Below are 17,613 nucleotides of genomic sequence, written 5' to 3' on the forward strand. Positions count from 1 at the left end.
CAGTCGAGCACAGACAGCTAAGCCTGTGTCCTTGCTGCTTCATGCTCGTACCATGAAGTAATAAGTATCTCACTTAGCATTGGCTTGCATCTAGGCTCCTCGTCGTCCTTGGCCGAAGCTGCTGGCAAATGGTCAAGGCAAAGAACTAACAGCACTGAATTGGGAGTAAGGATTGTCCGGACATGAGGCCCCAGCGCGGTGAGCATGCTGCTGGCTGGATGGATGCTTGGCGTAATGGCGTGTTAAAAGTCCTTGACCCACGCTGCCGACAGCAGTTCTTGGGCCATAGTTACGAAAGCACCGCCCAGGCCCATCAAGGAAAATCCTTTCAGGCCCAATTTCTACGCCAATGCCTACTCCGTCCTCGAGCACCTCGACTCCTCGCCGCGTCTCAGCGCCATTGGTAGGCTCCCTTGCGCCATGGTCATTTGTCAATGAAATGTATTGCTTCATGCATTACCGATAGTTGGTACAAAATATTCTGAAGATAGGTACTAGTCCCACACGCGCTCACAGTATATTATATCTCAGATAAATCAGTATCTAAGCAAAGCCCTTTATTATCTAGCACAAATGTAGTTAGCGTGGCCTAAACCAAGACACACATTCTTGCTTCAAACTGTAGCACCTAGAGGTCTCTTGAGGTATTATATGGGTAGCATTAACAAGGTTGATATGTTCGAGTGAATTCTTAGCTTCTGCACATAACAAAGGCTCAATATCTCCTTCTTGTTCAAGTAAATGTTGTCTTTTTCATAGCCTCTTTGTTCTTAGGAATTGTAACCTCATTTCTACTTCTTTCATAGTCGGTCGCTCTCCTCCTTTGACCCTTAAGCATGCTTCTGTAAGTAAGGCAATTTCACTAATCTCTTCCTGGTCTGCTTCTTCCACAACTTGAGTATCCATTATTTCAATAAGAGACCCTTGGTGAAGTCCTTCAATGAAGAAATGGGACAAGCTTTGCTTTGCACCTAAATCATCAATAAAAATTGGCTTCTTTCTTGTCAAAAGTTCCACAAGTATTACTCCAAAACTGTATACATCACTCTTCTCCGTTAGTTGACTGGTATGATAATACTGTGGATTCAAGTAACCGAATGTTCCTTGAACAATTGTCACCACATGGGTCTCATCAAGTGAAAGAGATCTTGAAGCACCAAAATCTGAAACCTTTGTGGTGAGGTTGTCATCCAATAGTATATTTGAAGACTTGACATCTCTGTGGAAAATTGGTATTGTAGCTGCTGAGTGTTGATAAGCAAGAGCCCCTGCTGCTTCTGTTGCAATCCTAATGCGATCATCCCATGAAAGCAAGCATTTTAATGTAGTATCAGTGTGATGAAGTTCATACAGAGTTCCATTTTAAATGAATTCATATACAAGGAAGGGCACCACATCTTCTAGGCAACAACCAAACAGTTTCACCACATTACGATGACTGATTTGGGACAAAATGACAACCTCATTGTTAAATTGGTCTATCTCTATTTGCTCCACTATTTTGTATTTTTTTATAGCCACCACACGTTGGTCTGATAGAATCCCTTTATAAACTGTTCCATGTCCTCCACGACCAAGAACACGAGTAGCATCAAAGTTGTTAGTCGCCTCCTCTAGTTCCTCCAATGAGAATATCTTTGTTTTGCTTGTAGCGCTTTCATCTGAGATCAGTTGCTCCAATAGCAAACCTTGATTTTTCTTGAAGTATGCTCGTCGGATTCTCTTTTGGATGCCTTTCTTCCACTTATTGACAAGTAGAATTGCACCCAATGCAATAAATATGGAGCCAAGGCCACAACCAATTCCAATTGCAATACCTATATGCATTTGCTGTGGTTATAAGACCATGTTAATGTTACAAAATGTAATTGCAAGGGGATTTTGTTTGCTATGACTTACCCAAAAGAAGGTTCCGTTGCTTAGTCGATATGACACACTGCCCCTTAATAGAATCAAATTCTTGACTGTGAGGGCATGGCGTGCATTTATAGCTTCCAGGGATATTTTCACATGTACCATTGCAGTAGTTTGGCAGTGAGCATTCATCAATATCTGTAGACATCTAATTTGTTATTCAACATTTATATTGACCGTTACAAATATACTCTCCCCGTTCCAAATTATAAGATGTTTTAGCTTTTCTAGATATATTGATTTTACTATGTATCTAGACATTAGTGTATAAGTAAGTGTATAGCAAAAGCTATGTATCTAGAAAAACCAAAATGTCTTGTAATTTGGAATGGTGAGAGTATCATATATTCTTGTATTATACTATGCTGGAAAAAAATCCAATGTTTATATAATTGGATCCGATTGAACTTCGAATTACAGCTCTGTTAGAGCATGTGATCCGACTAATATGCATTCCATTTTTGGGTATGAGTGATGTAATGCTCTGTAGACGTACTGAACTACTGATCGATGAGAGGGATGTACTTTTGCAGCCGCCCTGTATGTACGGATTTCCTTGGAAGCCGGAAGAACTGTTTGTGCTACGTGTAGACAGGAACTGTTTGTGCTACGGCATGCATAGTTGCTAATATTCTGCTTAGCTTGCTGACAAGTTGAATTGGTTATTGCCCATCTTATAACAATGTCATATTCCATAGAAAAATCAAATTGATCTTCGACAGGGCCCTCGAAGTCAGTATCTCCTTGCTCGTTGGTATTAACTATTACCATTTCTTTCATGGAGCTGCATTGTTGTTTAGTGTGTTGCTGACAATCAGAGTCCCATCTTCTACTGACACATTAATCACGTGATATTGTGCACTTCCTGAGCTGAAAAGTGTAGTGTTACCAGCTGTACAATTAAGCTTGAACCTTTTGTTTCCATAACAATCTTCTTCGAGGCCGAAAGGGAAGGGAATGGTCATGTTTCCACATGACCTCCGGCAATGCTCTTTAGGCTTTGGGTTGTAATCTGCACCATAATAAATTGACAAGGAGTAAGAACAAGATGATTGAAATGATATGTTTGTGATATTTTCATTTTTTAGAGAAAAGCAAGCAAGTAGAACCTTGTTTCAGCATGCATCCATCTGAAAGGTAAGCATTGGACGTGTAAAAATCATTGGAGCAGTCGCAGGTGTAACCTCCATGTGATGCATTTCTACAAATGCTGTCGGTGCCACCACAAGCATAGCTTGCCTTGTTCATCTGCGCGATTTTGCAGCTTGGTTGGTCCATGATGGCAACCCAAAGTGCAGCGTCATCAATCTTGCTTGCATTTGTCCAACTTGAGAAAAGATCAGTCGCATTTTCCATGTAATGATCTCCAATCGACATGAAAGCCATGATGCCAGGGTGCAGAGGATGTGACTGTGCTGCCATATTATCAGCCCGAACAATTGTTCCTTGAAAGCCTGAGATGTCGTTTTGTAGACGGATGGAACAGCAACCAAAACCATTGCAAGGCCCTTGATTCGGCAATACCTTGCCGTGGCACCTGCTCATGCAGGAGTCGATTGGGTTTCTCATAGAGTCAAACAAGTCAACATCGAAATCGCAGCCAAGGAAGAAGAAAGTGTTATAATAACTGGTGATAGTAATACCCTTAGCGGGGGCATCCCAAGATACATTTGTAGGTGTTCGTACCATATTCTTCCATGCTAGCTAGTACCATATTCTATACTGGAGATAATAACTAAGTTACTATCTCCTATGCTTATGTAAGTAACCTGAGTTGTGCTGTTGCCCAGAAACAACTTTGGAGGTTGAGTGGTGTGGTTGCAGGTAAGCTCGAAGCCTTGTCGGAAGCAGCCGGGCCCAATGCCGAAGGGGTAGGTGATGTCGACGTTCCCACAGCTGGAGGGGCAGTGATGAGCTAAGGAGGCAGCGGACGGGATATACAGTATCCCTCCGTCGTCACCCGACGCTGCAGATGCAGCCAGCATGGCCGCCAAGCACGCCAGAGCGAACGCCATGGCACAAACCATTACTCTACTTGAGCTCATCATTAAGCCAATCAGTTTGTCTTCGACGCTGCAGATGCTTTGGCTAGCGTCTATATGACTGTGTGTGGTCTGGTAGTTATGAGGCATATCACAGTGCGTGATTGAGAGTTTACCAGGGTTCAGGCCCAAAATGATGGAATTTCTGTGAAATTTATCTATTTTGGTGAGGTCCGAAACAATACTATACCGGTCAAAGATTTTGATTAAATTCGAATTTTAGTTTACTCTAGAGTTGAAAAACAAATCTACGAGTTCTTCATTTCTATTAAATGCATACCTATCAAGCTATAATTCAGTCGTCGCTGGGACCAAAAACGACTCGCCAAGTGCGTTGCTCACTAGCTAGCTCCCAAAGCTCATTGCTAATGGGCCATGGCAAAACCAAATAAACGAGTTAACGGCTCGCCAAGTGCGTTCATTTGGCAACACTGTCATGCTGGATGATTAAGGATTACACGTCTGGTCTGCATCTCATGCTATGTATCTTTTTTCTTTTTTGAAAAAAAAGAGAGAACTGAAATCAATTCCTCACGCTATCTATCTTCTTTGAGAAGCTAACCTGCAAAGTTAATACGTGTATGCGAGTCTCTTTAGATCTTGCATGCATGGTTATTTTTAGCCAACCAAGAAAAGAAGTGAGATCTTCTTATCTTGTTCACCAGTCTTGCATGTGAAAGTGGGAATCAGCAACTTAAGAAATACGAAATCTTAATACTAGGTCAAGCGTTGTTTTGGTCGTATATAGGCAGAATAGTCATTGTAGTCTTTGAACTACAAGGTACTAAAAAGTGTATAGCGCGAGTTGGTAGTGAATTGGTGTCGAGATAGGAGGCACTATTGCGGATGCTAAGTTCCAATAGCGGCATATGGTAATCACATTAAATTTAAGCATATATATGATGAATAATGGGTATAAATATGCATTCAATTATATAATTATTCTCAAAGAACTTATCTCTAGCATACTTAAATTAAGAAAAAAAATCATGGCAAAAATTGCTAGCTGACACTGAAAGTGAGGTCTCTTTGCCAGTGGACACTGAAAAAGATTGATTTGCTGGCGAACACTCTAGTTTGTGCCAAATTTGCTGAAGGACACCAGACGTATTAAAATATTAATTTCTGGCTTAGGAGGTGAGAGAACCGCTGTGAAATGATGTTTTTGCCCTCTGTCTCTTTCTTCTTCCTCTCTCTCCCTTTCTTCTCGCTGTGACTGGCCGTCCCCACTGGCCGTCTCTCTCGCAGTGGTTAGCTGTCGCTGCTGCCACCCGCGTTATCGTGACCTGTTGCCGGTGCGCCCTATGGCCCCCACGCGCTGCAATGGCCTGCTACCGCCCACGTGCTACCTCCTCACGCGCCGCCACAGCCTCCTCATGCCCCGGAGCTGCCACTACCTGCGGCCCCATGCGGCGCCGAAGATTGCTCGCGCCTAGGCCGCCGCCCACGCATGCCCGGTCTCGCCCGCATGCCCTTTCCCCGGCCACCGACCCATGCCCCGCGCAACCGGCTGCCGGCTTCCCCTGCGCACCCGGCCCACGCGTCGCGTCGGCTTCCAACCACACCACCGGTGAGGAGGCTATGGCAGCACGTGAGGCAGCAGGGGCAAAACATTCTTTTACATTGGATTTTAACACCGTTTGAAAGCTCTAGTTTGGTTTTGGTGAATTGATGAAACGCTATGTGCTAACCTATTTGCTCTAAGTGATCATGAGATAGGTAGCACTATTCCAAGTGGTGGAGCAAATGAAGATCTTGTTGATGGTAGTGATGGCCATGGTGATCAAGTGCTCGACTTGAAAAGGAAGAAAGAGAAAAATAAAATGGGCTCAAGGCAAAGGTGAATTTGATAGGGCCCTTTTGTTTTGGTGATCAAGACACCTAGTGGGTGTGATCACATTTAGGATAGATAGCCGTACTATTAAGAAGGGTGAAACTCGTATCGAAATGCGGTTATCAAAGTGCCACTAGATACTCTAACTCATTGCATATGCATTTAGATCTAGTAGAGTGCTAACACCCTTGAAATTGTTTGTGAAAAAATGCTAACACACGTGTACAAGGTGATACACTTGGTGGTCAGCATATTTGTTCAAGGGTGGAGAAGTTGGTGAAGTGGAGGAGTTGTTTTCCTCTGACCGGACGCAGGTCACACAGTGACCGGATTCGGGGTTCGGCGCGTCCGGTCATCGGTGCAGTGAAGAGCGTGGCGTCAGTCCCTGACCGGACGTTGGCGCAAGTAGTGACCTGACGCGACGGAGGTGCGTCCGGTCGTGTATGACATAGGCTGACGCAAGCAACAGAGCGAGGCAGAGTTGACCTAACTCACCGACACGTCCGATCACATGTGATTTGATGCGTCCGGTCGTGAAATTTCGCCTCTAGATCCTTACTGGAAGTGACCTAACGCTGAGAAGCCGCGAGGAGCAACGCGTCTGGTCACTGCGTGGCTGGCTCGGGCGCAGGAGCGATTGGATGCCGCGTTGGTGCGTCAGGTCGTGTTGCCGTGAGTCTGGTCTTAAATTAACATGCGAGGGTTTGAATTTGATCGTTGGAATCGTATGCGTGAGGTTGAACGGAGGTGACACGTGGATGGCGATGGTTGACCGGACGTTGAGGCGTGCGTCCGATCATACCTAATCGGCGTGTCCGGTTGCCCCGAGTTGGGCTGCAGTGAGAGCCCAACGGCTCTATTTCGTGGGGGTTTCTATTTATGCTCCATGGCTGACTCTAGCTCACTCTCTTGGACATTTGTATTGACATAGCAACTTTGTGAGCTTAGCCAAAGCCCTCCCACTGATCTACATCATTGATTCATCATCTTTGTGAGATTGGGAGTGAATCCAAGTGCATTGCTTGAGTGATTGCATCTAGAGGCACTTGGTGATTGTGTTTTGCTGTGGATTTCGCTTGTTTCTCTTGGTGGTTGCCGCCACCTAGACAGCTTGGTGCAGCGAGGATCGTCGAGCGGAGGAAGGTGATTGTCTCCGGCTTCGATTGTGGTGATTATGAGGGGTTCTTGACCTTTCCCCGTCGAAGAGCCAAAAGGTACTTTTGTGGATTGCTCGTAGCCTGTGGATCCCCATCTTGTGTTGGTTGTGCGGCACCTGATTGCGGGTTAGGCATGTGATGCCTATTAGCGCATGAACCTCCAAGTGGGTGAATCGCTACAACGAGGACGTAGTTTGCCGGCAAGCAAGTGAACCTCGGGGATAAATCATTGTGTCATCTTGTCCCGAGAATTTCATTGGTTTTCTTGTGATTGATTGATTGATCATCGCTTGCCACGTCGGTATATCTTCACTACCCTCACTTGTATTTACATTCTCTAGTGTAGCTAAGCTCTTTAGTGTAGTTAATTTTGAGAGCTACCTTTCTTGTTTGTGTAGTGGTTAGTGAGGCTCTTTGGTTAGTCTTTGAGAGCTCACTAACTTAATTATTAGTAGTGACTTAGCCCCTTGTATGAATTAGAGACTATAGTAACTAGAATTATGGTAGGTGGCTTGCATTTTTTAGTAGGCTAGCGCAACACTCGCTCTGCTTCATAATTGTTTAACCACATTGTTAAGTGTTGTTATAGAAATTTTTATAGGCGATTCACCCCACTCTGGCCATTAGGACCTTTCACCGTTACACCTTGAAACTGATGGAAGAGTATCAGATAGGTAAGGAAAATTGAAAGGGTAGACAAATAAGAAAGATTTCAAGTTTGGTTATCAAATAAGAGAGCTTAAATTTTTTCAGTGTCAAATAGAAAATTTTATCTTAATAATTCTAATGTTATTTGGAATGTTATCTTGTAATAGTGTCATTTTTATATATATCTTACTATACATTATTTTTGTGGAATAATTATAGCTGCTATAAACACTATTTAGTACTCTCTCCATTCTAAATTATAAATCATTCTGACTTTTATAGACATATTACTATTGCGATATACCTAGATATACACTAAAAAGAGATAGAACGAATTACAGTTTAAAATAGAGGGAGTAATTTAAGAAAACGTGGGTAAATTAGAACAACAACAAATCTACAACTTTTTCTTAGCTATTCCTAGCATGAGGCTCAACTAATAACCAATTATGATAAAAAATAATATGTTTTTATCTATAAGCTAGAAATTATATTTAATTATTGGAATGAAAAAAATTATATTATAGTTGAACAATATGAATATATGATATCCAAACTAGATACGGATCTATGAATATATGATATCCAAACTAGATACGGATCTGAACGATCCAATCATTCATATTCAAGGATATTTGGATCTATATTTATATTTATTTTGAATTATTTGGATATAAATATCGAATGTGTGATGTCCAATTCGATAGCTAGGGACAATGTCAGGGGCACTAGGACCTAACGGTGACCATTTATCTTAAATCGTGAGTGGTCCTAGAGCTAACAGGCGCGACATTACGACGTTCCATGTAGGGCAAGTAATGACAATGAGCAAAGAAATAGTTGAAGGATTAAAATGCACTTTGCTATTCACTGGTAAAATTGAATTCAAAATATAAAGTTCAAGGACTAATACGAGGTGAAACTGAATTCAAAATATAAAGTTTAAGACTAAAACGGTCACTTTGATAGTTTTTAGATGAACATGAGCCCCAAAAAGTCTAGTATACTTATTATATTTTGATATCTCATTACATGATTTATTTCTAAAATTCATTACATGGATATTTACATATAACAAAGTTAAATGGGTACTTAGATGCGAATCCATACGAGAACTATATGTTTAGTATTAGAGCATCTCCAATAGTTCCCTAAATATTCCTCCTAAAAAATCTATGTTTGCCAACTCCTAAAAATGTTTTAGGAGAAAAAAAGAAGTTCATCTCCAATAGTTCCTAATATTTGACTTCTAAAAAATCAAATGCTGGTCCCATTTGATGTTTTTTTCTGCGGTCTTCTTTTTTTCCACGCGAACCTCTTCGTCGCCGCGCGTATCCCGTGTCTTTGGACCATACGGCGGCAACAAGGTGTTTGTTTTGGAGAGGACAAGTTGTATGGTGGCGTACATCTTCTTCCTCCCAGACCATGATGCATCTAAAGCTCAAAGGGCACTCCATGGACGCTGCATCTATGATAACTGCTGCTGGATGGATGTCCAGATGGTGTTGCGGCCTTCCACCTGCAGCAGCGGTGTGGAGGCCACCAAGACCGCCCCTGCAGCAGCTACGCCATCAATTCAGCCATCTTGCACGACCTCGCCGTCTGCGACCTCCACCCCGACGCCAGCAGTGCCCACGGGTCGCGTCCTTGCATCAGCTCCGACCTCGACTCCATCATTGACGTCCACGCCTACAGCGCCCTTGGCCGCGGCCACGACTCCGTCACCGACACCTTCCTTCCGTTTCCGCGCATGGCTTCGTCCGCGTAAAGTTACGTGGAAGGGGGAGGAATTTTCCAAGTCCTAAAAGATTAAGAGTAAATATTAGGAGTTGTTGGAGAGGGTTTTTTTCTCATCTTTCTAAAAAACAAGGATTAGGAGGATGTTTAGGGAACTCTTGGAGATGCTCTTAGTATTGGATATGTGCCCGTGCGTCACACGGAGTCATGAATTTTGTTTGTACATAAAGCCCGACAAGAAATTCTTGCCTCGGCTCATCAATGCCACGGCTCATCTACGCCACACTGAACGATGAGCTCTTCTTCTCTATTGCCAACCACATGCTCACCGTCATCGACGTCGACGCGTTCTATGTCAAGCCCGATGTACCCCAACCCCTTCGGCTCTTCATCTGCAGCCCAGAACAACCTCCCAGTCTTCTTCGTGCCGATCTTGCTGCAAATCAAACCACGAAGCTCCGCAGCCTCGCGAGATCGAAATACGTGGCCACCGCGCCGCGGAACATTGACTGACGCTTCTTCTTCATCGCAGGGCTCAGCACGCACGCCATGTAGGACTGTGGGCGCGCGTGCGAAGCCGTCTGCCCCCGCGCACGATTGGACGAAAGGCCACGGGCACGGTGTCGGTAAAGTTTTCCAAACGGGCCTGGCCCATCGGGCCAGCACGGGCACGGTGCTGATTTGGCCCGGTCCGAAAACGGCCCGGCCCGGCCTCTCCCGTGCTTGTGCCAAGCACGGCACGGCCTAGTGCCCGTGCCTGGGCCGCTATGCTAGCCCGTTGGCACACGTATCTAGTTGCTGCTTTTCCGAATCTAGGAAAGATACGGAGGCGCGCGGCACGCCGACGGTCACACGTATGCGTGTCCACATCTAACAAAACATGTTTTGGACGCTAATGCCCCTCAACTCCTGGTTTATTGTACGCGCACGCCTCCCCCATTAACCACGACCCTTCGGTAGCCGGTCCCCTCCGCTCCCCCTTCCATGCAACAACATGCAACGCGTGCATCAATCCTCTACGAGCGCCAACGCACACTGGCAGGGAAAATTCACGAATCCAGCAAAAATACCGCACCAAAGAGGGTTCGAGAACATTGGTCTCTTGCCTTCGGTCTCGACGCGCTAACCACTCTAGCTGTAAACCTTTGTTGCATGTACCATACCCGCAACCCTATTTAATATGAAAAAACAGGAAAACATACACCCTAATTAAGTACTCCTTGGTATGCTAAATTCTGTCCAAAACGACCTTAATTACCAGTGTAGAGAGAGTAGTAACATTCATATATCAATTTCATATGTGTATTCGATACGTTCCATCGCTAGTTTTTAGGCAGCTGTCACTACAGCGGTGTGTATACATAGGCAAAGCCGAAAAGGATACACGGTTGAGCGGGGCATGCTTCACTGCTCCCCTCAGGCTCGGGATCCCATCCTCTCTCCTCCAAGGCTCGCAGCACGAGCAGACGGTTGAGGCGTTTTCTCCGTGGCCTTGGCTACTGTTGTCTCCTTGAATTGGTAGGCTCCCTTGCGCCATGGTCATTTTCAGTGGAATTTATTGCTTCATGTATGTAATACCGATAGTTGGTACAAAATATTCAAAATATAGGTACTGATGATCCATGCACGCTCGCACTTACAGAAGTTTTATAAGTCTAATATGCGACAAGCTAATTCAGATTTTCCATATGCAGATCAGTTGCATCTGTAGGGCAGACTTGTACATACTTTCATATCTGCAAATGCGACTTTGAAGTTCTGTGTTGAATACACGTGATGGCCGTGCTATTGATAATGTCATGAAAGGACAACGAAGTTGGTACTGTCATGCAAGGACATTGAAGGGAAGGGTGAGTTTGCCATATCTTTCTGTTCTCATATATGAGTGTCAATTCACATTAGTCTGATGCCTGGAATCATGTGCTAGCCTGATTAGGATAAAAAGTGCAGCAACGTGTTGCAGTTGAAATCATGTATTAGTCTGATGCCTACCGGAGCCACTGATTGAGCCATTGGCAATTGATATCAAATTATCAATAGACTTGTCGACAACCACAACTATGTTCTTATAGAACCTTATCTTTAATACAGGGACCTGATGCTATACCCTATATGCATCTACAGAAAATATAGAAGGGATACAAGCCATCATATAGAAGGATACAAGCCATCTGGTCTACAGTACATTGTGCATATTACACATAAAATGAATCTGTGTGAAACAATCTCATCCAAAGATATGAAATTAAATGTAACTTCTAAATATATGATATCTCAGATGCAGCAGTATATAAGCAAACCCTCTATAATCTTAGCATAATGTAGTTAGCGTCGCCTAAACGAAGATACAAATTCTTGTTCCAAACTGTAGCATCTCGAGGTCTCTTGAGGTGGTATATGTGCTGCGTTAATAAGATCGATATGTTTAAGTGAGTTCTTAGATTTTCCACATAGCAAAGGCTCAATATCTCCATCTTTTTCGGGTAAATGATGTCTTTTTCTCAGCCTCATTGTTCTTAAGGATTGCAACCTCATCTCCACTTCTTTCATAGACGGTCGCTCTCCTCCTTTTACCCTTAAGCATGCTTCTGCAAGTAAGGCAATTTCACTAATCTCTTCCTGGTCTGCTTCTTCCACAACTTGAGTATCCATTATTTCAATAAGAGACCCTTGGTGAAGTCCTTCAATGAAGAAATGGGACAAGCTTTGCTTTGCACCTAAATCATCAATAAAAATTGGCTTCTTTCTTGTCAAAAGTTCCACAAGTATTACTCCAAAACTGTATACATCACTCTTCTCCGTTAGTTGACTGGTATGATAATACTCTGGATCCAAGTAACCAAATGTTCCTTGAACAATTGTCACCACATGGGTCTCATCAAGTGAAAGAGATCTTGAAGCACCAAAATCTGAAACCTTTGTGGTGAAGTTGTCATCCAAGAGTATATTTGAAGACTTGACATCTCTGTGAAAAATTGGCATTGTAGCTGCTGAGTGTAGATAAGCCAGAGCCCTGGATGCTTCCACTGCAATCCTCAGGCGATCATCCCATGAAAGCAAGCATTTTACTGTAGTATCCGTGTGAAGAAGTTCATACAGAGTGCCATTTGAAATGAACTCATAGACAAGCAAGGGAACTTCATCTTCTAGGCAGCAACCAAACAGTTTCACCACATTACGATGGATGATTTGGGACAAAATGACAACTTCATTGATAAATTGGTCTATCTCTGTTTGCTCCACTATTTTGGATTTTTTTATGGCCACCACACGTTGGTCTGATAGAATCCCTTTATAAACTGTTCCATGTCCTCCACGACCAAGAACACGAGTAGCATCAAAGTTGTTAGTCGCCTCCTCTAGTTCCTCCAATGAGAATATCTTTGTTTTGCTAGCAGCGCTTTCATCTGAGATCAGTTGCTCCAATAGCAAACCTTGATTTTTCTTGAAGTATGCTCGCCGAAGTCTCTTTTGGATGCCTTTCTTCCACTTATTGGCAAGTAGAATTACACCCAATCCAATAAATATGGAGCCAAGGCCACAACCAGTTCCAATTGCAATACCTATATGCATTTGTTGTTGTTATGAAATCATGTTAACATTTACAAATTATAATTTCAAGGGAGTTTTGTATGCTATGGCTTACCTAAAAGAAGATTTCGTTGCTTAGCTGATGCAATACCTATAGAGTAAGAACAAGAAGATAAAATCATAAAATGTTAAATATTTTCTTTTTTTTAGAGAAAAGCAAGCAGGGAGCACCTTGTTGCCTGCATCCTTCAGAAAGGTAAGCGTTGTCTGTGGAATAACCATTGTAGCAGTGGCAGCTGTAACCTCCATATGACTCATTTTGGCAATAGCTGCCGGTGGCACAAGCATAGCTTGCGTTGTTCATCTGCGCGCTTTCGCAGCTTGGTTGGTCCATGATGGCAACCCAAAGTGGAGCGTCATAAATCTTGCTTGCATTTGTCCAACTTGACAAAAGATCAGTCGCATTTTCCTGGTAATAATATCCAGCATCCGACATGAAAGCCATGATGCCAGGGTGCAGAGGATGTGACTGTGCTGCCATATTATCAGCCCGAACAATTGTTCCTTGAAAGCCTGGGATGTCGTTTTGTAGAATGATGGGACAGCAACCAACCCCAAAGCAAGGCCCTTGATTCGGCAATACCTTGCCTTGGCACCTGCTAAAGCAGGAGCCGATAGGGTTCCTCACAGAGTCAAACAAGTCAACATCAAAATCGCAGCCAAGGAAGAAGAAAGTGATATAACGGGGGATAGTAATACCCTTGGCGGGGGCATTCCAAGATATATTGTGGGTGTTCGTACCAGATTCTTCCAAGCTACTGTTGAAGAACATAGCTGGGATGGATATCGAGGAACCATAAATGCCAGTAATCTGAGTTGTGCTGTTACCCAGAAACAACTTTGGAGGTTGAGTGGTGTGGTTGTTGCAGGTAAGCTCGAAGCCTTGTCGGAAGCAGCCGGCCCCTATGCCGAAGGGGTAGGAGATGTTGATGTCCCCGCAGCTGGAGGGGCAGTGACTAGCTATGGCGGCAGCGGACGGGACATACAGTATCCCTCCGTCATTTGCGGATGCAGGTGGCATGGCCGGCAACGCCAAGCACGCCAGAGCGAACACCATGGCACAAACCATTACTCTACTCGAGCTCATCATTAAGCCAATCAGCTTGTCTGCGTGGTGTTTAGTGTCGGGATTGTATTCTGGGTCACCGGAACTACTACTCATATTTAAAAGCTATAGATACGGTTTCGTGCATGCGCAGATACTGTATAAAGCCGTCGCGAGCGAAGATTCTAACCCGCCATAAATCCACTGTCCCATCAGATGTTACGGTCGTCCCCCGCCCGCCGGCGCCGGGTAGTTCGATCGCCATACAGTTGGACTCTGGACTGTGAGTGCTGTGGTAGTTATGTGGCCATATATCACATTCATCATTCAGTGCGTGATTGAGAGTTTACCAGGGTAGACTTTCAATAAAAATACATTTTTTAAGTGCAATTCTTGCATATGTACTCTCTTCGACTCCGAGGCAAATCATAGTTTTTTTAGCTTTGTTCTTTTTTTTTCTATCTTTGACTGAGTTTTTAGAGAGCTATAGTAATATTTACATGTTCAAATAAATACACTACCAAGACATATTTTCATTGACAACTAATTTGATGTTGTAAATATTGATAGCTTTTTCATAAACTTGATCAAAATCAGAGATGTACGACAACACTAAAATAAACTATAATTTGAAAAAGATGATAAGGCATACTCTTGGTGGGAGTTAGTTATATACCATCAAAATAAAAGGCGCACTTTGGTTTGTTTGCACATACTGCAGCTTCATATTCGAGTAGCTATGTAGTATGTATTTGTAGACTAAATAAAGTGGGTTGTATATAAATATTCATAGTTAGTGGTCTTTCGGTTCTAAATTGTAAGTCGATTCGGCTTTTCTAGATATATAGCTTTTACTATACACCTAGATATACACTATGTCTACATATAAGTAAAAAGTATAAATCTAGAAAACCAACACGACTTACAATTTAGAATAGAGGGAGTACAAATTATAAACCAAATGCTCTCGATGTAAAGATCCAAGATCTCTCGATGGATTGGGAAAAATAAAATTGCTCATGAGATTCCTTGATCGGTTGCTCCAATATTTTGAAGAACTTTATTAAGTCTAAACTAGTACCTCTACTTCATAATATTTATTCAGTATGCTTACCAAGGTGACACAAAACTTAAAGTTTTTTATGAAATTAAATTATTTCTTATTCTTATGACATAGATGAAGTACCAAAAATCTATATATTTTTGTGTAAAAAAACAAATATGATGCAAAATACATCAAATATTAATCAAGAATCTTGCTTCTTAGCCATGAGAACCGGATAAACATTGTGGAACATGTAAAGTAATTCCTAATAGCTTGTATCACTACTACAAATAAACCATTTTTTAGAGGCGCCTTCTTTTTTGTGTAGAGGCGGCTCTATCAAAATCCACCTCTAAAAATGGTTTGCCACTATAAATCGATTTTAGAGGTAGCTAGGCTTTTGAGCCAACTCTAGAAATGCTTCCTATTTTTAGAGGTTGGTTGGCGAACCAAACCGCCTCCAAAAATGCAATTTTTAGAGGCACCTAGACTTTCCATACGCTCCTAGAAATGGAGGCATTTCTACAGGTGGTTGGGAATTCTAGCCGACTCAGAAATGGATTTTTTAGAGGCAGTTGACAATTTGGCCTGCCTCAAAAAGGTTTTGTACCAAAGTTTTAGTACTCAAAGAGATCTACAATGTTGTAGCTGATGATTTTTCCATTTGAAATCATTTAAGGTCAGAAAATTTTGTTTTAAGTTTTTATAATTTGAAATTCGATATTAATTTTTCAAATTGAGAAACAAAACCAAAGTTGCAGTACTCGAAGGGATCTACAACTTTGTACATGACTACATTTTGTAGTGCCCAGGAATTATGTTTGAAGTTTTTAGATTTTGATTTTTTTTTTTAAATTTCAAAGTATCTCGGATGGAGAAATGACCTAAACCAAAGTTGTAGTGCTGGAAGATATATGCACTTTTTAGTTGATAACTTTTTTATTTGAAATCATTAAGACCCAAAATTTATGTTTTAAGATTAATGATTTTGATATTCATATTTTTTTGAAATTTTCAAATGACCTTGGAAGGAGAAACGACATAAACCAAAGTTATAGTACTGGATGATGTATGCAACTTTATAGTTGATGACTTTGTCATTTGAATTGATTTAGGACCCAAAATTTATGTTTTAAGATTAATGATTTTGCTATTCATATATATATTTTTTTACATTTCCCAATGACTTCGGAGGGAGAAACGACCTACACCAAAATTGTAATTGAAGTGATTTAAAGCTTTTCAATTCAAACTTTTTTTATTTAAGTTCGTTTAGGATCTCAAATATGCATTACAATGTTCGCTAAAGTGAATACAAAAGGAAAATATCAACCACTTAGTTAGTTACAAGTCACTCTGAGGCGCATTGGTAAGAAGCAACATAACTAATAATTCTGGAAAAATGATTTCTAGAGACAGTTGAGTTCTAGTATATCCCTAACTTTTTAGTGTTTAAACTAGATTTCTTTGCCTTGTTTGGTGTCTTGGAATTAAGAGAAATTGAAAATAATCTAATAATAAAATAAGAAGCACTTTCTAGATATTGGTTTTAATTTCATGGAATCCAAACAAGCATAATGAAAAAGTGGACGCTAAAATTAGAAGCAATAGATGAAATCCCTGTGTCTTATTTTTGCTAATGTTTCCCCACTTTACCAATATAGCGGACTAACTATATACTCCCACTGTCCATAAAAGAATGCCATTCTAGTATAATACCAAGTTAAAATATTTTAAATTTAACTAACTATAAATAAAAATATTAATATAGTATTAAATACGTATCATTTGATTTGTCATAAGATATATTTATCTAATGCCATAAACATTAATATTTTTATCTATATATTTAATTAAACTTTAGACACATTAACTTAAAATTACTCCTACTCGCACATTCTTTTGTGGACAGGGGGGTTAGAACCACTTACTTGGTCGATGGAGTTTTGAGTCTTCTCACGAGTTACCGTCTCTGCATTATGAGCAGCAGCTGAAATGACTGAAACTAATTCAGCGTTTAGTCTGTCCACACATTTCTCAATCCTTACAACAAGGCTGATGTGATAGTGGCGTTTACTCTTTCTACAGCTAGCAATTGCGAGGACCGACTATAGTATGGTGTATGGAACAGTATGCTGGGCAGCCCAAGCTTTTGTCTACTTGACTCTCTAGAACGTACTCCCTCTATCTCATAATTACCGTCTCAGAATTATTGTCATTCTAGGAATGACCACGACAACCAATAAGCAAGGAAAAAAGACCAAAATAGCCCCCACAATGTATCTGTCATGTTGTCGGGGACCAATACTAGGGTACCCGAAGAGGAGGAGCTAATAACCATCAACGAATGATTCATTCGAGCGGTCAAGAGCGCGACTACACCTCTTGCCGGGCTCCGCCTCGTCTGACCACCGAGGCCAGGGGCTCCGCCTCGTCCGACTCCCAAGGGTTGGCTCCTCCTCGGTGGACACTAAGGCCGCGGGTTCCGCCGAGCCCGACCCCCTAGGGTCGGCTCCACCTCAGCTGGCTCCCAAGGGCTGACTCTGTCTCGTCCGACCCCCGAAGGTCGGCTCCGCCTCACCTGATGCCTGAGGGCCAAC

General features: G+C 42.2%; 1 protein-coding gene and 1 pseudogene across 3 annotated transcripts; both read right to left on the reverse strand.

Annotated features, from left to right (window-relative positions):
* Window positions 1-579: 579 nt before the first annotated feature.
* LOC136467373 (wall-associated receptor kinase-like 6) lies at window positions 580-3,962 on the reverse strand (annotated as a pseudogene).
* Window positions 3,963-11,253: 7,291 nt separating this feature from the next.
* Window positions 11,254-14,069, reverse strand: LOC136467372 (putative wall-associated receptor kinase-like 16). Of its 3 annotated transcripts, XM_066466056.1 has the most exons (4): window positions 13,665-13,803; window positions 13,095-13,546; window positions 12,979-13,014; window positions 11,257-12,895 (listed from the first exon to the last, which is right to left on the reverse strand). In XM_066466056.1, exons 2-4 carry the CDS (start codon window positions 13,402-13,404, stop codon window positions 11,658-11,660), a joined length of 1,584 nt encoding a protein of 527 aa, XP_066322153.1. In that variant the 5' UTR covers window positions 13,405-13,546; window positions 13,665-13,803; the 3' UTR covers window positions 11,257-11,657. The 3 variants fall into 3 exon arrangements, with proteins under 3 accessions (XP_066322152.1, XP_066322151.1, XP_066322153.1); XM_066466054.1 differs by having other exon boundaries at window positions 11,255-12,895; window positions 13,095-14,069; XM_066466055.1 differs by lacking the exon at window positions 12,979-13,014 and having other exon boundaries at window positions 11,254-12,895; window positions 13,095-14,069.
* Between the last annotated feature and the right edge of the window lie 3,544 nt (window positions 14,070-17,613).

The sequence above is a fragment of the Miscanthus floridulus genome, chromosome 7, assembly GCF_019320115.1.
Source record: "Miscanthus floridulus cultivar M001 chromosome 7, ASM1932011v1, whole genome shotgun sequence".
NCBI lineage: Eukaryota > Viridiplantae > Streptophyta > Magnoliopsida > Poales > Poaceae > Miscanthus > Miscanthus floridulus.